This window comes from Orbicella faveolata, unplaced genomic scaffold (genome assembly GCF_042242905.1).
Source record: "Orbicella faveolata isolate gen_17 unplaced genomic scaffold, um_ofav_v1 contig_26, whole genome shotgun sequence".
Classification (NCBI taxonomy): domain Eukaryota; kingdom Metazoa; phylum Cnidaria; class Anthozoa; order Scleractinia; family Merulinidae; genus Orbicella; species Orbicella faveolata.
The window spans coordinates 11,939,106-11,961,434 of NW_028301554.1; the positions used below are offsets into that span (position 1 = coordinate 11,939,106).

The 22,329-nt window shown below is 37.4% G+C and overlaps 2 protein-coding genes across 6 annotated transcripts in view; one reads left to right on the top strand and one right to left on the bottom strand.

Annotated features, from left to right (window-relative positions):
* The window catches only part of LOC110046734 (cyclin-Q-like), a 37,185-nt gene extending 20,408 nt beyond the window's left edge, over nucleotides 1-16,777 (bottom strand). For 2 of the 5 annotated variants that reach the window (XM_020752430.2, XM_020752429.2), the window contains exons 1-2: nucleotides 16,480-16,776; nucleotides 635-732 (exon numbers count right to left, since the gene is read on the bottom strand). In XM_020752430.2, the coding sequence (XP_020608089.2) occupies nucleotides 635-732; nucleotides 16,480-16,585 (204 nt within the window). In that variant the 5' untranslated portion in view covers nucleotides 16,586-16,776. Of the gene's footprint in view, nucleotides 1-634; nucleotides 733-1,045; nucleotides 12,022-16,479 lie in introns of all 5 variants that reach the window. The other 3 variants (XM_089296047.1, XM_089296046.1, XM_020752428.2) reach the window with 3 other exon arrangements.
* Nucleotides 16,778-16,789: 12 nt separating this feature from the next.
* Nucleotides 16,790-20,885, top strand: LOC110046735 (uncharacterized). Its single transcript, XM_089296053.1, has 3 exons — nucleotides 16,790-17,037; nucleotides 19,072-19,111; nucleotides 20,777-20,885. Exons 1-3 carry the CDS (start codon nucleotides 16,805-16,807, stop codon nucleotides 20,834-20,836), a joined length of 333 nt encoding a protein of 110 aa, XP_089152179.1. The 5' UTR covers nucleotides 16,790-16,804; the 3' UTR covers nucleotides 20,837-20,885.
* Nucleotides 20,886-22,329: the final 1,444 nt, after the last annotated feature.

The following is a 22,329-nucleotide window of genomic DNA, read 5'->3' on the forward strand; positions in this document are numbered from 1 at the left end:
CTCTTATTAACCGAGCAGGAGGTCTGTATGGGAGAATCTTGACTGAGGTTGTGAGTACAGACCGAACGCAGTGAGGTCTGCACACACGACCGAGGTCAAGATTCTCCCATACAGACCGACTAAGCTCAGTTAATAAGATGTTTATTATATGGCAAGCAAGAGAAATTTAATTCGTTTAATGTAACTGGTTTGTACTAGACGTCGACATTTTGCTTGCCAACAGCGATGAGCTGAACTTAATTCTGCTGAAGTCTGCTTGTACTCTTTACTTTTCTTTTCTTTTCTTATCAGACTTTTTAACACTGCCATAAATGAATATTGTTAGTAGAAAATAGTCAATATTTTTCCATTTTACTTTACACCTTTTTCACCGCAAAACATTACCAGTCTAGATGCCGGTCTAGATGGAAAATCTAGACCACTTTCAATATCGATTTCAGCCTATGAAATTCCTGAATTCAGTAGTTCCCAGTCCTTGCGAAACACAACCATATAATAAACGTGTATATTAAGTGTAGTAATGTAAAAATGGCTTGAGCCCTTGGGAAACCAATGTACACTACTTTATCTGCACCTGACAATCTCTTATTGTGTTACTACTACTGGAAAGTGGAAGCAAAGAAAAATGATTTACAGCTGAATCGTAGTCACTTTTAAGGTATTGCTTGTAGAATCGATGATACAGATTACACGCAGAAGCACAGGCCACTGGGGGTAGCTTTAGTCTGTGACCTGAAAAAAAAAAATTGTTCATATATTTTAATATAACAGAAATAGAAACTGATGTTTACAATCTATTCTACCCAGGGGTAAAACAAAAGGGACACATTGCACAGCCATCTATCTGTTGAAGTCTAAAAACAAGTCAAGTCATTTGACCATGCGCACGATGTTGGTGTACAGAGCCGTTACAAAATATGTAACGCTAAAAAACACGGTGGAGTGTAAAATCTAAGGACAGCTTTGACAATCTGACGACATCGAATGAAAGTAAATTATATGTGCATTTATCTCCTAATGAGAAAATCCCAGAATATCTACTTACTTTCACTTGAAAACAAAATGAAAACACCATACAGGAAATTGACGATAAAAACAGGAGTGAATGAGTTTGAAATTTTTGACATCCTTTCCGTTGCCGTTAAAATTTTGAGACAAAAGTCTTGAAATCGAGGTGCACATGAGTTGCAGAATCAAGTCGAATAGGTATTTTTCACAGAAAGTCAACACAATCAAAGATAAAAGTGATTTTCTAGCATTACATTCATATTTTTGAACCAAAGTTTTGGTTCGAATTTCAACGTTAAACATAAGCGTTTTGTCCAGCTTGTGAAAACGTTCGCATCGTTCATTTCATTTCCATCGTTTGGATCGTTTCTATTGTTTGCAATGTTTCTATCACGTGTTTCGTTTTTATCGCATGTTCGTATCGTTTCTATCATTCATTTGATTTCTATTTTTAGTATCGTTTAGAACCCGGGTTTTGAACTATCTTTGGCGTTGTTGTTCTTGCGTCTGTTACTTGGTGTCTTGCCACATAAATCTCGACTACAGCTTCAATTGATGCACAGTTCAGGCACAGGTAGGCACAGTTTAGGCGCAACGAATGCACATTTTACATAGGTTAAGAATCTTCCAACGCACAGATCATTTAAAATGTTCATCAACAATTGTTCAAGGATGGGTTTAGAATTATTTCACTGAAAGCATTAGCAAGCCTGCTCAGTTCCCAATGCACTGTAAAAACGTGCAAAATGTTTGAAGGAAATTTACAATGCTTGTAAACGGTACTTGGAAGACTGTTGGAGTATCACTTTTGTTCCTATAAAACTGGACCAGAACCACGCTGCTCTTACTAAATTTATTGCGTGATGAGCCAGTGCTATGTGAGGTTTGAACTCAGTGAACTTGAGATCAGCTGAAAGTCTTGTGGCTTTCAGTGGCAGCATTAAATCAGTCATGTCATGTCAATTTCTGTTACATTAAGGCATGTTTAACATGACAAGTTTTAAACTACAAACAAAACTTTCTGTGCCTTCCTAAAAAACCTAGACGGATCCCAGACGAAACAATTGTGTTGACTCTTTTTGTTGACTTTTGATAAAATACAATTATTACAGGCTGGCCAATCAGAATCGTTGGTTCCCACGGCTAATAAAATTCCAGGTTGAATGAATCAGAAAGGTTACCACTGATTTATCCATTTTTTTTTATTTAACAGCTTTAACAGTTGATATATCTTAATTTTTGTGACGTTATTTATAGGTAATCAAGCAATTGATCTTAACTTCAGCGGAAGACAAGATCTTTCAATTTTGACGTGCATTTTCTTGTCTGCACGAAACAACCTGTCAGAAGTTTTCAAAACACTACAAAATTGGTTGCAACAAACAGATGATCATTTTGTTTACCAAGCCAGTTTTTCGCATGAAGAGTCCCTGGAAATCCCTCGCGATGTCAACCGATCACGTACATGTAGGTCTTTAAATAAAAAAACTTAAGGTGCGCAATTATACGTTCGAAATGAAACGAACGATAGAAGGAAAACGAACGATAGAAACGGAACGCTTGACACGCTTTAATACCGGGAAACCAAACGAACGTTAGACACATTGTAAACACTGCAAACGCTTTAAACACTGCAAACTCTGCACCGTTTGAGATTGAAAATGTAACACCGCCTACGAGAATTTCAGTGAGTCACGTTAATTTTTCTGCTTGTTACTCGCTAACACGGCAAGAGAGCGTCGACAAAATCTGGATCGGACCGGACCGGATCACGGATCGGATCACGGACCGGATCACGGACCGGATCACGGATCGGATCACGGATCGGATCACGGATCGGATCAAGGAAAAAAATTCGAAATTCAAAATTCAAGATTCAAAATTCAAAATTTTGTTGAGCAAATTACACTAGAATGACTACTGTGAGCAGAACGTTTTATTTGATTCAGGTGTGATATTCCTTTATTCTTTTATAATATCAAGCCAACTGGGAGCTGGTCACAGATTAATTTTTTTCAGGCTGTTGGGTTTTCATTGCGATGATCAAACATGTCTTCATATCTTTCTCCGCAGTTCAGAGAAATGATATTTTGTATATTCGCTTGCATCAAAGGTAAACTGTCATAAAACAAGTCAGCATGGTAATAATAGGAGGAACGTATGAATCGAAACACAAAAACTAAAAACACTAAAAACTAAACACCTGATGATTTTAAACAATTTCCGTTTCTAAGACAAGTCTATACTTTTACAAGATGTGAGTTTGGAATACGATATTTCGTACTGGAATAAAACGAAACAGACCATTTGTATTTCAAGGAAATATAGCTGTTTTACAAAAAAATATAGGAATAACATCGATAGTGTAAACGATAACGCAACCGAGAATAAACGACATTTTAGGAGTTACGTCACGATTTTTAAAGTCATTTTTAGGGTCGTAAAGAATTGCCTTTATGTGGAATAAAACCTTAAAATGGTCATGTTCTAGGATAGAAAGCACTTAAGAGGCAACAACAAATCAAAACGGAATGAGGATCGTTAAGGATGGCAAAGATTAACGAGGACTGCAAATGAAGAACTTGAAAAACTAGGCTAGTTTTTTCAAGATGCGCAAATCGTGACGTAGCTCCTTTAAAGCAAGTCATGTCCTTAAGGTTTCGTACGTAAACTTTCTCATTAACTCTAACGCTAACTGTAACGCTCACATCTGACACGAAAAAGTAGCCAAGAATTAGCTACTGATAATAACAACAATTTCAAAAACGAGAATTGGAGGTTCACGCAAGCTTCAAGCCAACTAACGTTCAAATATAACTACATCTGCCTGGTCATTACAATTTAAATTCGTCGTAAATTAGGCGCTTATGTGGCTTTTTAAATGACCTCTTGTCATTCTCTGTAATTAACATGTCATTGCGTCAAATTCGGGATTCTTATTTTTATTTAACATATTTTAGTTTTCCACTTTTATTTTTTATTTTTTATTAACTTGTAAACGATTTGATTTTTTTTCTTTAAAAGGTTTTTTTTTCTTTGATCCGATCCGTGATCCGATCCGTGATCCGGTCCGTGATCCGGTCCGTGATCCGGTCCGTGATCCGATCCGTGTTCCGGTCCGGTCCGGTCCGGTCCTGGTTTAGTCGACGCCGGCAAGAGAGGGGAGATTCAAACAACACCACCACAAGCTGATATAACAGAGAATCTATGACTACGATTATTTTCATTCACATTCAATTCAAGTAAAAGTCGGACATTTGTAAATGATTACAGGCTGGCCGACTGTACACCAACAATTGAATGGCCATTTCACAAGTTGACTTTTTTTGCCTAAATCAAAATCTTGCCAAAATATCATGATTGCAATCATTATTGACTTATCATCCAACCGAACCTCAACAAAGTCCATTTCACACTGCGAAAAACATGAGTTTTATTCTTCCCTCAGCCAAATAGAAAACATTCCTATAATAAGCAAAGGAGAAAAATAATACAATAAATAGTAGAGGGAGCCGCCAGCAATCGAGTATATTAATAGGAATCCGAGACACACTGAATACAGATTACAAGCCAGAGAATATAGGATCAAACAGCTCTTAGAGCCTACTTCTGAATGGAAAGGCCTTTCCCTGATTCAATTCTCATTGATGTAAGTCATTTGAAATTCAAGAACTGAAACAAACTGTATTCCTTGCCTTGTTTCTATGCGTTGTTGATCATGACAGGTGATGTCACACTTCGCCGCTGAAGAGCTTGAAACAAGGAGCGTGATGCTTGATGGTTAGGTAGCTTGCGTACCTAGCCTGCGAGCAGGCTCACCTTGGAGTCACACGCGCTAGCAGAGAGCAAAGCGATCCAGTGGAAAGGAGTCTAGTGAAGAGGCGCCAAGAAAGTGAGCCTGCCTTGACCTCTGTAATTTTTTCATTTCTGCTTCGCCTGAGCGAAGTGAAATACCATTGGCCCGAAAAGCGGGAAAGGCAAGAAAACTGTCAATCTATTATGAGGAATGATTAGATCCCCATGGAGTGGGTAATTTACCGCATGTTCTCACAATAAAAAAATAAGTTGTCCACATTTGGAGTTAGAGGAAGAGTTGAGTGCGCATGTTACTGATGTTTTAACAAAGTTCCAGTCTATTTCTGGTTAAAATTTAAACTAAAAAGGGAGCAGGAAATAGCAGTTGAGAGTATATGTTAATGAATCAAGACGTACTTGTTGTGTTGCCAACTGCATATGGGAAGAGTTAAATATTACAACCGTATGTGATTGCAAGTGGGCAATGAAACAAAACGAAGGCGTTTGCCCGTTTACCAGCGTCATCAAAGACTGCACTGCCAAAACAAGATCACTTGGAATGAAGTGTGTGTCCTTGCTAGTTATATTGACGTTTTTCTACGGCAAAACTTTATCAACAACGGATATCGCCTCTGCATGTTGTTATGAAAAAGATTTACAATTTTCCTGGGAAATCTAGCTGCCAAAGTTCATACTTCCAGTGAAACATAGTTGGCTTATTTTTTCTGCAGTCTCCGCGGTGGAAATGAAAAATTTTGCGGAGATCAGGGCAGGCTCACTTTCTCGTCTCACAGCTTCGCCACTCGATTTCGTGCTTGTGGTTACACCGCGTGGGCTTGTGTTGTGCTCCAGTGTGAGCCTGCTGGCAAGCTATTGCATACCAAACGTTAGTAGCAAGCGTTCTTGTACAAACACTCAGCATTCTGGCCATACAAAAATTGGGGCTATAGCCAAAAATACTGACAAAGCTACCTTTGACTCCAACTCCGTCTTTTTTTTTGCTCTTGCCCTTAGTTTTACGCAAGCAGAGTTAAGTCGTTCGCACTTTACCTCAGAAACGCTTGCTATACGGGTTAGACTGCGAGCAGTCTCTTTCTTTTCCTAGCTTGCGAGAGGCTAAGTTTACCTATTGAGTGGCGAGCGGTGAAGCCCTAACTTGCATTTTTGAGTGCTATACATACCCCGTGTTTTCACAAGAGATTTTTATCTAGGTTTTATTTTAACTTTTCGGTAGTTAAATTTTTAATCATGTAAAGGCAGTAGTAAACCTATGGTAAACACCAGCAAAATCAAAAGTTGAACAGTTGAATGCCTAATCAAGCATGGTTTAGCTCAGTAACTGACAGTAACTCAGGAAAAGCAGACATTGTTGCAACATCTTGGCAGCAAGTGCTCACTCGTTCAGTGCGTAAAGAAGAGAAAACTAGACAAAGATTCCTCTTAACAAAGCAGAATTCAATTCAACAGGCAAAAGGGCTACATTAACTAATATTTAGGCAAAGAAATCCTGGACTGCTGTTTTCCTTCATCGTCAAGTGCTGTAAGCGTTTCCTTTCTATTAGCAGCTCGGTAGCTCAGCTGGTGCAAAAAGAAGAACCATTGTTTGAAAAAAAAAAAAACCTTAATTCAGGTCTTTGGAGAAGACAAGCAAATGTTTGAATTATTATTTAAAGTAGCCCTTAGTAAGAAGAAGTACTGCAGTTGCTAAACATTTACGCAGCCTGGGAGAGAGTGTCACAAGATGTTCTGTGAGATATGACAGATATCAGAATTTTCTTTCCACTATTTATCTACAAACCTTTATAGTTTAGGAGAGTTTTCGCTTGTCATCACAACTTTTGCGCAGTGTTCGCTAACTGTGAGTTGACAAAGACCTTCGTTCAGCATTGGACTATTCCATTAGCAAAATCAGAAACTTTATACTTTCCAAATATAGTTTCTGTTATGGCATTACAAATCCTGCTTTCAGAGAAAAGCTCAAACCGTCCATTGTTTGCTGCCTACTATTACATGTAGTTCTGTGTAAACAGCTTCTCTAATAACTGCGGTTAAGTTACAGAACCTCAGTTAGCAGTAACCGTAGTACACCTCTCTCGTGAAAACATGGCAATAGGCCCACAGCATAATGGGTGCCCACTCTGATGGGCATCTCACCATAGTCAAGAAGGAACTCTTGCAGACAAGGCATTTATCGTATCACAGCTTACTACTGTTATGAAATTCTTTATTTTTTAATGGTCTTAATCCATTGGCAGTCAAAAGAATTGAAAAAATTGTTTTTTTCCCTTTTCGATGCTTTTAAAGTATTTATATTTAACCAAAGCTGTAACAAGAAGCTCTAGCAAGCTGGGACTTTCATTATTAACTTTTTTGTTACAAAGAAAATTAAGTAAAACTGCTTTTTGAACCAAAAAACGATTCAGTATTTTTAAAAAAATGTGACATTCCACGTGCTATATGCGTTACATCTATAACATGATTTGTGTCAGGTTTTAAAAGGTCAAGTGCAATAATGCGAAATAAATTCCTAATGCTTAGACGATCTGTTCCTTAAGCTTGGAGAAATAATCAAATACAAGTTTTACTTTTTCTCTTTTCTGTTGCATCAGCCCATTCTTACTATCCAGTTGTATTTTGTTTTGTGGTTTACATGTTCAGTGCTTGATGCCTCTTTTACTGGATTTTTTTCCCTCTAAGCATACTTGTTTCAAGAAACACGAACAACGATACATATTACATTGTCCGCTTTAATCCGACAGCTTAAAATACATCTGAGTTCTAAATAAAGCTGTTACAAATTTAATTAAATGGTAATGCGTAGGACTATTGACTCATTCGAACACAAATCTATTCTACTTTTCTACATTCAGTATATGTAATGCCTACCGCAATCTGACTTTCTAAGCAACAGAAGTATTTGCTTCAAAACACCACCATTAAAACAACAACACATACATTATTGTCAGCTTCAATCCAACATCTCAATATCCTGTATTTGCCACAACAAATACTCTTTAACAAACAAAGTTTAAAACCTTAGCAATCTGTTATCAAGACTTTGTTTACTTGCTTATTAAAGAACAACACAAACAAATAACAGTACATACACTATTGACATTTCATTTCAGATCAAAACCAGAGGGCGGCAAAGGTAAAAAAACACTATGCTCAATATACCCCTGAAGGTTACCTAGTTCAGTATATAAATTATTGGTGACTTCAATTCGTTTCAGTTCACCAGAAGGTGGCAAAGGTTTAAACAGATTTACGCATATACAAGTGAAGGGTAGCAGGGATAGCACATTTGAAAAACAAAGGCCATTATTAATATTTTATTATTCACATCAGAGATCTGATGGCAAATCTGCAAAGTTTCAAATGATAAAGCGATGTACACTGTCAATTTGCTGCAAAGTTAACAGTTCCCACCCAGAACAACACTTCTGAATGCTGATGAATTTGGTATTCAGAAGCAAAAATGTTATGCACTATTTTACACAATATTATTTATCATAAGGAAGAATAGCCTCGAGTAAACTGGTCGGTGTCAAGTGGTGTGATATTCACAAGGAGTGGTATATAAAGGTCTGATTACCCCAATGGGAACTAATAATACAAAACAACCTAATTAAACTCCTAAAAGAAAGGCTTTTGACAAAAAAACTGACCCCCTATAAAATCAAACGGAAAAAGAAAACTTCAAAAAGCCCAGAACTATCAATGGGGCCGATTCAAGTTCAGCTGAAATTAACCTGAAATTTCCAAGATGGTGGATGCATCACAGATTTCTGACTGAACCAGTGTTGATTTTATAGCTATATACATAGGGGTCAGTGTTTTGTTGAAACCCCAAAAGAAATACAGTTGTAGAAACTCTAAAATGCTAGTAAAATTCTTCCGAGAGTTTTCTTCAGAAAAAACATTGTTGAGTATAAAAAGAAGAGCTGTCAAATTGATGTTTAACCAAAAACAAGAATTGGAACCTCCTGAGCTGTTTCCTACCTATAAGGTGGGGTCTGGGGCATATTGCGCTGCAAGTTAACTTTGAAAAATTAAAGCATCTTAGATGTGTTTTCAGCTTTTCAGTCTCCTGTGGTACGTTTTTAGTTTCATCCATTGTTTAGGCTACTGGCCTCTAAAGTGGCAAAAGATTTAAAAGTATAGGTCATGTAATTTTGATATTAGCTCAGAGGAAAGAGAATAGTGCATGGCCGCATGCAGATATGGAATTTTGATTAGAGTGTTCACCTCGACATCTCATGAGTGAGTGCAGCGAACAAGTGAGATATAAAGTTTTAGTTTTTTCTCAAGCATCTGAGCAGGCCGGAATCCCAAATCCTCGAATTTGATTAGCTAATCATACGCACGTGACCAGTCCAGCTTTTTATGATACAGTCCACAGGCCAGATTTTTTCCCTGCTGCCTAAATTTTGCTCCTAAAAGTTAACGGTGATCATCAATCTTTTGCCTTTTTTACAAATCATCATCATTTCTGTTCACTTTAAAATGGCAAGGAAAGTCACTGTAAGTAAATTCAATTGAGTGTTTTGAAGTTGTGAGAGTTTGCTTGGTTGTTTGTAGCTTGGCGCTGTAATAGCACGTAATCCTGTGTTTCTCTCGCCGTAAAATTTGAATCAATTTCAGTCGAGTTTACCTCTCTGATCATTGCTGTCTTTAAGAAAATTTCTGTGGAATACACTTAATGAATTTCTTCGCTTTCTGCTATTCAATTTACAGTAGAAAAGTCTGATTTCAAGTGACTTTAAAAGCAATGACTGACAGAAATTGTTTTTGTAAAACTTCAAACTTCGCACAAAATTTCACACCACAAAAACAATTTTGGAGAACTTAACTGGTGAAATAAATGCAACTAACACAAAGTAGTTCGAAAAAAATCTGTTCTTTAATACATCTTTCTTTGTCTACTATCCGAGTTACTTGCTCGTTGCCAAGATTTTTTACAAATCGTTAGTAGATGGTGCACAAGCCAATTAAATGACAAGAGCTGCATAACAAACCCATTTGTAATTTGTAAAACCAATTTACTGCAGGAAAAAAAATAAACGAGTTATTTGCCGGCTTAGGGTTGGTCTGTATAGTGAAAAACTGTGATCTCAGGATTGAAAATGCTGTGCGAGGCCACAGGCCTCCGGCAGCATTTACAAGACCTCGGTCACAGTTTTTCACTACAGGGACCTCCCAGCCGGCAAACAACATATATGAACACAAGAAGAGATATTCCATATCTACAAGCAACCATGTGGGAGGCGCGATGGCCTCATGGTTAGTGCGCTCGTCTCCGGATCGAGCGGTCCGGGTTTGGGCCCTGGCCAGGGACATTGTGTTGTGTTCTTGGGCAAGACACTTTACTCTCACAGTGCCTCTCTCCACCCAGGTGTATAAATGGGTACCGGCGAACTTAATGCTGGGGGTAACCCTGCGATGGACCAGCATCCCATCCAGGGGGGAGTAGAAATACTCCTAGTCACTTCATGCTACAGAAACTGGGATAAGCTCTGGCCTGATGGGCCACTTGGCTCGCATGCAGACTTTACCTTACCTACCTTACAAGCAACCATGTATTATTTTCTTTACTAAATAAATATAGTAATAACAACATGTTAAGCACTTTTCCAAAGATTTCCAATCACTTTCCAAAGACTTCCCAAAAATTGCCTGAAGGCCACCCAGTTTCCAGTCATTTTCTGAAAATTTCCTAAGATTTTCGAAGATGACCAAAAATCAGTTTAAGGGTCAAACATGATATAAAACACTATGTCATCAATATCATCACAGTGAAATTATCGTAATTTCACATGTATTCAATTATGACCTTTCTCAGGCCTGGACATTTTTGTAACACTGTAGTTTATAAAAAAGTTTTGTCTTCCTTTTTAACCCATTGACTCCCAGAGCTTTTTGCCAAAAATGCATTTTTTGGACATTTTGGAGATTTTCAGGCTGGATATGGGCCAAATTAGCTCCAGTCTACTCAAAAATGCATTTTCAACATGACAGCATGCCTTTCTTTCCGCAAAATTTGGATTTCAGGTTTTTTTGTTAACCCATTGACTCCTGTGCTGCCTGTAACTGGCTGTGACTTGCCTTGGCCTTTGTTCCACATTTGACTTCACCACCTTTGACCAGAATTAGCATCATCTATACTCAACTTCCGCAGGAGGAAAAGATCTTTCCAATGATACTCAGATAATTTTCCTTTTACATTGTATTGCCATTACAATTATTGAGAACTAATTGTAATATTGTTCAGGCTATTCAGAGTGGTATTCAGGCTAACTAGACACAGAGTATTACACTTTGAAACATTTTAAGGCTGCTAATTTTCAGTGTCAACTCAGGAAGATGTCGCACTGATTTTCACTCATGCTGTTTGCTGTCTGTCAAATCACCATGCTATTGCACATTTCTCTATATCATGAATTCAAAAAATGTGCGATTGTTTTCCGGCAATTTTCCGAAGCATGCTGGCATTACAATAACAATAAACTATTTGTCATCGAACATGGTGATTTTCCGCTTGCACTCACCACCTTACCCTTGGTGTGGCTGCATTAACGCATGTGACATATATTTTATTATTATTGTAGTGCTAGCTCTGCAAATTTTAGCATGCTTCGGGAAAATTGTCGGAAAAAAAATCACGCATTTTATGAATTCATGATATACAGAAATGTACAAACACAGTGTTACTCTTGTCAACAATGTGAGATTATCTAATACACCTGTAACAAAATACCTCTTGAATACCTCTTTGTGTAGGGGACAAAGAATCGTTATGCAACATATGCATGAAGTATTTAAAAAAGAATAAGGTTCCACCATTTGCTGCTGTTAATAGATGCAGTTTCCAATAATACCAGAACATTTTGAATTAACCCATTAAGATGCCGGCCGTAACCAGCCGTGACGAGCCTTGGCCTTTGTTCCACTTCTGACATCATCACCCTTGACCAAAATTGGCATCATCTATGCTCAACTTCTGCAGGGAGAAAAGATCTTTCCAATGATACCCAGATCAGAGTGATCAGCTCAATGGAGCCTGAAATATGCACGAAAATGCTCAAAAAGTTGAGTGAAAAACTCAGAGCAAAATTTTCTGCAACTACACGTGGCTACTCCATGGTAAATATTGCCAGTCTCGAAGATCCTTTCTCAGAATTTTTTGAACTGGAAGCAAGCCCAGTAGAAGGACAATCACTGTAGCAAAAAGAAAAGAAAAGGAGAAAAAGGAAAGGTGAAAAAAAAATTTAAAAAATCAAAAAGCCTAAAGACGTAGGTCACTTTCTGGTCCAAAAACTCAAAACTTTGATTTCTGCACATGCCCGAGCAAAAATGTGGTAAAATGCGATGCTAACGGAAAGAAGGGCATGCTGTCATGTTGCAAATGCCTTTTTGACTAGATTGGAGCTAATTTGGCCCATATCCAGCCTGAAAATCTACTAAATGTCCAAAAAATGCGGTTTTGGCAAAAAACTCCAGGAGTCAATGGGTTAAACATGTTAGAATGGAGATTAATTGCTCCAAGGTTAGCATTTCAAAAACTAATGAAGGCTACAAGAGGAAAGCAATTGAAAATAACAGGTAATGTTTTAAATATACTTGTACCAGCAGATGTCTGTAGTACTGTGAATTTGTTACCTAGGTTAGAAAATGAAACTGGGACAATTAAAGTCAAGTTGGACTGTAGATTTCATGACTACAAAAGTTCTGCATTGTCTTTAAATGTAAGGCCACATAAAGTAATTCAGGCTGCCTTCTGATCTTTGTATAGAACAACTTATCTTTCTGTTGATGTTACTATAAATCAAATTATATTCTTTACTTCAAATAAAAATGTTGTGTTAGTAGTTCAGATTAACTTTTACAAAGAAACATCAAAAACATTTGTTGATGTTAATGTACCACCTAAGTATGTCAGACTAACTGTTACAAATAAGAAACATTTTCATAACCTTTCTTCTTGTTCATGTTGATAATATACCACTTAAGTGAGATGTTAACTTTCTGTTGTTACTGTAAATTAAATATTTTTTACTTCCAATAAAAATGTTATGTTTAGTTCAGTTCCATAGTCTTCTAATGTTTCGTTATAATTATGTAAGAAGTATGTATCCTCCCTTGCAGAAATACATCAATACCACAATAACCTGCTTTGTTCTTCAATGAGATGAATAATATGCAACAAAAAGTGTCTTTTCAACTCACTATTCTTGCTACTAGGCAAATTGTTATCTTGACAAACCTTTCCCAAACACTTCATTTTCCCGATGCACTCTTTTTATCTCTTCCCTTACATACAGTGAAAAACAGATCGCAAAACAGCCACTAAGTAAGGATTTCTATGCCTTCGAAAAGATAATGCATTCTAAGATACAATAAAAGAATGGAAAAGAGGATTTCTTGACGCAGTTCTGTAGCCATTTTACCCAAAATAAAAGAAACATTCACCAACAAAAGGCAGTCAACACATGTATGCATTGTGTACCTATTTTCAAAAAAGAAACAGCTTTTTGAGTTATTTTTTTGTAAAAAAAAATACCTCTTAGTCGGCACGTCGGGGCATGTTATGGATGGGTCAATGGATGAGTGAGTGAGTGAGTGAGTGAGAGATGTATGTATGTCACACCAATCAGATTGGATCTACTATAAACAGCCAATCAAATTTCTTGTTGTAAAGGTAAATAGTATATGACAAGATTTGATCCCGATACAGTTTAGAATGGCCATATTTATTCTTCTATAAAAGAGGAGGAAGTATTCATATATTGGGCTTACTTAGACATTTTCTGTGGGTTAGGCTGAGGAGTTTAGTTATGAACGAAATCAGCCTTGAGTTTTGAAACAGTTCATGAGCTAGTAGTATGCAAATGGAACAAGATATTTTTATTTTTAGTTACAAAGGTAACTTGATACTTTTGTTTTTCACAAGAAGTAAATTCAATTAGAGGTCACAAATAGTCGCTTCTAGTTCTTAGGACATGTTTTAGAGGAGATGTGACTCTAGATTTGAAACAGTTCTAATGTTTACAATAGTAAGTGCAGGTAACGATTGTTTTGTTCTTGTTGCATGCAAATATGAGATATTTTTATTTTTTAGTAACAAAGGGTAATTTGACACTCTTGTTTTTCGCAAGGGATTAAATTCAATTAGAGCTAACGAATCGTCGCGACTTGTTCCCACGAGATGTTTGCTATTTTTAGTTACAAATGGTGACTTAACACTTTTGTTTTTTATAGGGGAGTAAATTTAAGTAGAGCTGACAAGTTATCGGCTATTGTTCCCAGGAAATTAAACAGAAAAATATGCTTTCATTTCTGGATGGTTTTTACGTCTCTGCAGTAGTAGTTTAATATTTTTATTTGATGGGCATTTTATGACATTCTGTTAAAGGTAGAATTATGAAAACTGTTCAAATATTCTTTGAAGACTGCGTAGCACCAAATTAAAGTGCAATTTAATTAAGTCAGACTTCCAACATGTCAGAGAGTTTTTTCGCTTTCTTTCAATTTTCGGTGAAGTAGTGCTGTTGCGTTGTGTTGAGTAAAAAGGGTAAACTTATGACTTGTATAAAATGCAAAAAGTTCTCTTAACTTGAGTATTTTTGAACAAAAATTACTCTTGAGGGTTGGAAGGGCTATGTGATCGGTGAGCGAGTTATGCATGTGCACATGTCACATAAATCACAGTGTGCGTTGTATCAAAGAACAAATCAAATTGCCTGTTAGAAAATAAGATGGTATCTATATTAATCTGGAGACATGTCAGATTGCTGTAGTTTGTTCGGTGAAACATTTTATGGCTTACTATTTAATTATCTTACCATTACTCATGTAACATCGTAGGTACAGCATAAATTCCCAGTTTCTTTCTTGCTGTACATCGCAACCGAAAAAACTTGTCAAATTAACCCAATCATTACTGTAAACATTTTCATGAATGCTGCTATCTCCGAGACTTCACAAAAAATAACTCTTGCACGCCTTGCGTGCCTATGTTTTTCTTCCTCCTGCTTCTTGTACCTGTTCAATGCCTCAACAAGACTTTTTTGTATCTTATCTTTCGCCCAGTCACGTAAAATACATGTATTATCTAAATTAACAAAACTTTCCGACATTTTGAAACACAGAGGGAAAACCTTTGTAATGATGACGTCAGTCGTTCGTCTGTCCTCTAATAGATCATAGGCGAGAACCAATCAAAATGTGAGAATAACTTGGGTTATTATATAAAGGGAAATATAAGACGCTAATTTCGGGAGTGTCCGCTAAATAGAGGGTGTCCACTTAGAGGTTTCACTATACTAAGGTACAATTGCAACCTTTTGTGTTGTTTCTTATTTCGCTTGCCATCGGGTTTGTTTGAAACTCTCCGGACGTTTTTCCATATCGCGACTTGGGCCTGGTTGTTCAAAGCCTGATTAAGGACAGTGCCTACTAAATACAAAGGTTTTTGCGCCAGGTTAGGACCTTGCGGAAAAAGTAGATCTTTGCAAGAGCTATCGGAATCCACAAAGAAAAAAGAGCGTAGCCGCGCATGTTTTCAAGATAATTAGCCTTGAATCTCAACAAAAATGCTGACATCAGCATTTTTCTGAAAATAGAAGGAGAGGATATTTCTTCTCAGCTTTCTTTTGAATTCGCTTTTACATACAGAAAAGCAAACATATTTATAAAGATCTGAAAACTACATGGTAAATGGTAACGTAAAAACCATTTTTGGTATGTTTTTAACAACAAAATCGTTGCAACAGCACTTTAAGCGTCTCTGACAGCCTTCCTCTGTTTCAGCTAAAATACAGTCTAAATATCTTTTGCTCACAACCAGAAACTAATCACCTGCTGAATAGGCTTGCCACTTCCATTTCATAACATAAAATATAGGGGTAACCACGCGTTTTTTAAAGTTATTGATCCTTTTTTAAACTTTTTACGGTGCCTGTTACATTTTTTCCTGTCACCTCCCCAGTAAGTAAAACATTTGCGTATCTCGCACTTGTTTTGCCCCCGCACTACGCCATCTGCAGGTACATGTTTACAGTTGGATTTCAGTACAATTTTCGAGAGATAACGGCTAGTTTTTCAGCTGGAAGATGTTAACAGTTAGTGGTTAGCGATATGCTGCTGTTCTGGTGTTCCTGGTTTAAGAACAGGTTCATTAAACTTGATTTGGTCAGAGTAGGAAAATTTTGCTTTCAATTTAGTCAGGTACTTGGTAGCGTAGTTGATTGCGTCATGTCAACCCAGTGCGCGCGTGGCGTTTAAACCATGCCTTGCGTGATGCGCAGAACGTGTGCGCACTAACAAAAGTAGGCACCATCCTTAAGCTAATCCAGGATAATTTAGCAAGAATTTTCATTTCAGTTTTATAGTTTTTCCGTGAGGTTTTCTGTTTTATATCATTTATCCTTCAGCTTTGAGCTTGCGTAATCTCGAACCACACAAAACATAAGCAGTGAAAAACATTTTTACACAACAAAAATTGATACTTCGGTTAACTTTTAATCCTGGGATAGCGTTAACCAGCTTTTTTTAACCAGGATTTTTGACAGCAGTATGCACAGGTCACGTAGGAATGAAAAATTTACTGATATCAGGGTCACATTTGCGCAACTGGCCAGCGCACTTTGCTTGCTGACTTATTCTACCGGTACATACCTGCTTCCATGATGAACTTTGTAATTCTAAAATGCTCTTTGAAAGCGGCGTTGAAAGACAACCATAGAGTGGGCGCTGCTTGCCCTTTACTACTATCCAGAGCCATACTCCTACTTAGAACGGCACACCTCTCTCAGACACTTTTCCCGATCTCGATCCCGCCAGCTACGCCAGTAATTTTGTACAGCAGTTATATCAAAGTGCTGATTGTCGAACTACTGTATTCTTCGTGTTGCGCAGGTGGCGCACCAGTTTCAATACTCCATCCTCGTACCCAGCGTCTTCGTTTCCTTTGACCAGCGGTCGCTTGTTTCGTCAAGCCAGCATGCGCAGTAAGGAACGAAGACTCGAGGTACGGCATCATTCTCGTCCCCAGAGCCTCCGTTTCTTTTGTTTTAAGACGAGTAGCACTGGGGACGAGAATGGTCAAGAAAGCGAAGGGTCTGGCGTCGCGCACTACCTTACAGGCTGCCATACTCATATTGTAGAGATCACGATGAAGGAACTTTTTCAGAGTTTGGGACGATATAAGTTCTACGCAAAAGCTGGAAAAAACTGGTAAGTATTTTCCATTTAATAAATAAGTTAATGACTTCGTTTTAATCGTGAGCAACCAGATATATTGTATCGAGCAGGTCCATTTTCTTTCTCCGAGTGTTTCTCCGAGGGAAGAAACGAGAGAACCATTGCTTGATCGAAAGTTTGCAACCACTCGATTTCTTACCGTATATGCTGTCCGAACAGAATAAAATGAGGGTGTTAGTCCCACACGACCACTACAGTTCATGACGTTTGTTCATTTGTTGTTTTCTGTTGATTATCAATTTTCTGATCTATTTTGCTTCACACTTGTTTCTATAAGGGCACTGTATCAAATGCTGTATTTCATACGTCAGGAGCAATGATAAATTCCATACAGCTGCTTGCTGTTTTCTTTATGAGCTTTAACAAGGCAAAATAAGTTTTGAAGGTTGCCCGCCTAGATTAGCACTTGCTATGTGCAGGTCAAATAACATGTACTGTAATTTTAAAATGAAAGAAAAACAAAGATTATATTTGTTGTTGTTAAAGTGATACATATTCCAAATCAAATTGCATCTAAATTTACCGTTCTACAGCAACCAATGCCTGGACTGGTATAGATTATAAGTTTCATATTTATATTTACTGTACCTGAGAATGCTGCAAAACAGTCAAAATCTATAATCAAATGAGGGGTACACACATTCAACACTGTTTTGTTCAATAGTGATACTAACTATATGCACATTTGCCCTACTAAAAGCTTCTGAAAGAGTGGAAGAAAAAGCTGTTCACAGAAGACAGAAAAAGCTACCCTAAATAAGAGATTAATGTGATTTTCCTTTCCCTTGTGTACTGTGAACCATTCTGCATCAACAAGATAATACAGTCAACTCTATCTTGACAGACATATCTATAAGATAGGCAAACCTACAAGACGAACAAGCTGAGCTGGACAAGGGGACACTTGAGAAGTTCTTTTTTGGGTGAAATATTCTTCAAAATGGAAATGTACTGTCAAATGTTGCAGCAACTTAAGATTTGGGAACACAAAATGTGTATCACTTACCGAAATTCATGACTCCTTGTTTAACACCAGTTGCTTATTTGACAGCTCCTATCTTGATGGTCTAATACAAGTTATTAATTCAGCTTTATTATCATAATTTTTAAGCGCACAAAAGAACATGTTTTAATAGCCAGAACAACAATTTCAGACTGACACCAATTTCAGACTAACAAAAACATGCCTGTAGATTTGAACCCCTTATTCGTGTAACCTGCTATGTTGTTTTTTTGTTCTGTTTTTTCTTCCTAATGGCAGCAGCTTGTTAAGCTCAGCTGTTGTTTACACATGTAAAAGTTGTATATGCTTTTTGCTTCTAACCAAAATCTATTACATGTGCTTAGCTTTCCAACAGTACAAACTACACTTTTCACAAAAATCTTAGGTACGCATACAGAATGTTGTTAATGACGTTGATTTCACTTTATGTCTTAAAGTCACTGTGTATTATTTTCACAATAAGAACACAGTTTCAAGGGCTACAGTATGTGCATGAAAACAAGAAGTATAGTTTGGTATTCAACTTTCATTCCAATCACTTCATTCCAATGAGTATGAAACTAAAGATATCTTAGAGGCCTGCATGGTGACCAAGTGTGAAAAGTTAGGTGCCAGTGAAAAAGATCTCTAGAGTTGCATTGGCGACCCCAGCAGTTGCAATGTTGAGCTCTGTTTTACTATGATTATCAGTTGAGTAAGGCGGGACAAAAGTTTGGTCACCAAGTTTTAACGTAAAAATCGTGTTTTTGTCATGAGCAACTGGCTCCGCATCCATTGACAACTTGTCGGCCTTTGACGTCATTGGCAGCAAAGCGCGCGAAATTGTAGGCGACGCGACAGGCAACCAACGGCTGTTGATATTGTTACCAACGGAAACGAGGTACGTTGCCCGTGACAACACCATAATTTTAAGGCCAAAACTTCGTAACCAAACTTCCATGTGCCTTACTCAACTGAAAATCGTAGTAAAAGTTAAATCAGTTGTTTTCATCTTTTTCTTAAAGCTTTCACGGTGCCTGTTACATTTTTGCTGTCATCTCCCCAGTAAGTCAAACATTCGTGTCACTCATACTTGTTAAAATATGTAGCTTGAATATTTCGTCATAAACTGCATTAAGGTTTGCAAATTCTTGGAAGTTATTAGCAAAAAATACAACACGAGTTTAATGTGCAAATTTACATGCAAATATAATTTGATGCCTTGTTGTTATTATATCCACTCGAGTACTTGAGTAAGAGAGTTCCTGTTTGTGTTAAAAGTTAAATAGCCCGAAAAGGTCATAAGAATCTCTGAAACCAATAAGAAAGCTGTTATATTTAAATATTTAAGCAAATCCTAAAGTATTGTGTGGAATTTTCCGGGTTTTGGAGAAATGTGCAATATCGTGTGGGTTTCACCAAATTGTGCAGTTCCCACACCCCCACTCACTGTCAGAAGGCCTGTCTTGAAAAGCAAGTCACATGACCAACTGTTTCAAGAGGCCTATTACTGTTGTCACATTACATTGACCCTCTGTAATCTGGACACATCTCTTGGACACACAGTTGGGGTCAGTTCTGAGTGTCCCTCTTAGAGAAAGTTGACTTTATTTTCATCACACCAAAGTCACGGCAGGTCCACGTTTAAGTTTATTAAGTATTTGATTAAGTTTTTCCATCTAGAGTTTGAAGGTAATTAAGTTACACTCAGACTGGTTGGCCTGAGTACAATCTCCTCCTTTGGCACTGTGGGTTGGAATGGTACAAGTGGTCAGTTATTGAGTTAGAAGGTGAAAGATCAAGCATGCTGCATTACTTGTGAAATTCAGGATCAGAGAGTTTGAAATAAAACATACGCAGATGACAAACTATGATTGTTTTTACAAGGAAATATATGAATGATCATATATTAGAACAGAGGAAGAGGAAGATTGGTGGTGGTGTTCATAGAACATGTGGATGAGAAGGTCAACCAATCATCCCTTAGTAGGAGATGGTGTTTGCCTGATATCACTGCTAATGCCTGGTGCATGCATGATCAGTGGGTTAATGCCTTGTCCCTAAATCCTGTCTCTTTTTTTATTTTCTTATTTGCAAAACACATAATTGCTTACTTTACTTTCAGGGCCAATTACTTTCATCACTAACAATACTTTGTAACACATAACTTACATTAATTATATTACTTCAGTTTCCACATTAACTCACTCACTCACTCACTTAGTTACCCACACACTCACCTACATAAATTACACAGTAAAGTCACTCCCATTTTAGCCTGATATATTCTATGTCACCCAACTACGTCTCAGTATCTACATTGCCCATTTCTTCTAAATATATCTTAGTTATTACTTTTTGTTCAAATGTATTTCTCTGTCTGGTACTTTTAACTAATTTTTCTTTGAATTTAAAACCTCGTATATCTGGAAGTTCCTTATTTCTTCTACACCCCCATAAGTAATTTTTTCCTAAAAGGAACAGGTAATAAAGTAAGGGGCGTTCTGGTGTTAGAACAGTGATTAAAATATCCTTCAAATTAAGATGTATAGATCTGCTGTTTTGTCAAAGATAAGCAATATGATTACAAATCTTTCCAGAAAGAAAATTGAGTATGAGTAATCATAAAAGAAATGCTGTGTTGTTTCTGGTTCACGTTGGTGCTTTGCGTTTAGTTTACGTATTATATGTTCAGCCATATTGGTTTACAACTATTACTGCAATTTATAGGATTCCAACAGCAGGAGCATGGACAGCTGGACTGGGAGTTGCTTTTTTGTTTCTTACTGACTGGAAGGTGGTTACCCAAAGAATTCCATTTATTAAGGACAAATATGATCATGAAATTCCCAAGTGAGGGTGAGCTTCCTTGCTGTACTCAACATGGTGTAAAACTTAATCACTTCTTTCACAGCATTATGTCAATTAATTTTTTTATTTCCCACTACAGGGCAGCAAGATTTTCAATGACATTTCTCATGTTGATGTTAAAAAGGTCAAAAATTGTATCTTTAAAGAAGGAGATGTTTACCACTAAGCAACTTGTCATGTTGTAAAGGGTATTACCTTGTTAAGTATCACTGATTTTCAAAATAAATGATACATTTTTATTTTAATGGCGATCTGTGGAACTGATACTGAATTGCTGGAAGTTAATGAATGAAAATATGATACATAACTCTGTTGCCAGAAAAAAGCTTTCGACTGATTGATTTCAATACCGTTCACTGAATTTGCGAGCCAGAAGAAGTCATTTGATTAATGACAACTATTTTTGATGACAACCTTTCTACGGTTTCTAACCGATACCTTCATGTAAACTATACCTTCACCTGCTTGGATTAAATGATATCGCCTGCATGACCGCTATTTTGTACACCTAATGTCTGAATGACTTTTGTACTTAACAACTGAATTATGAGCTCGAAATTTCTATGATATTGCACGTAGAACTTCAGAGCGAATAATCTAATTGTTTTAGTGTAAACCTACTCAAAGAAGTGACCGTCATTTTGCTGGAACAGAATAGATTGCGTAGCCAATAAGAGAACTTGGGTTCTATGTGGGATATTACTCAATAATGACGGCGGGATGTTTTCTGGCGGTGGTAACGGTTAGCTTCAATGAAGATGAATCTTTGAACTTTCAGTTCGGGCGAGCAGACTTTTAGTCAACGCGTTAGCTTGCAAAACAGGTGGGTTCGCGGGGCAGAGCGCAAAACGCGATACAAGAGCGCGAAGCGCGAGTCAAAAAAATCCGCCCGTAGTCACACCATTGTTTATACTCTTCCAACCATTGCTTTAAGCCACGTTGTTGCTTTAAGCCACGTGACATCAGACGTGAGAACAACGTAGATTGGGGTGACAAGCCCACGAGGCTGGGCTTCCCGGAAACCGGCTACGGCTAGTGACATTTCTACATCTGCCATTCTCTTTTGAATTTCAGTGTTTTCGACCTTCTAATTTGCTCCTCACTTGTTTCTGAAGGCCACGTTATGTTGCTGTGATACCAGGAAGACTGTGCAAATTTTTGGACGGTCGGTTGCAGCTATTATCTGTCGTTTTGTAGAGTTTGACACCTCCGTAATTTGCCATGTACTTTACATTCAGTTAGTTTTGCCTCATTTGTATTTTAGGATATAGTTTATCTCTTTAGTTATTCGTTCTGCAAGGACCAAGTCATGTTGATTACTTGCATTCTATATTGTGATGCTGGGCCCGGTTGTTAGATTAAGACTGTGTTGTAAAAGTTATGTGGCTTGTTACCAAGTATCATATTTAGCT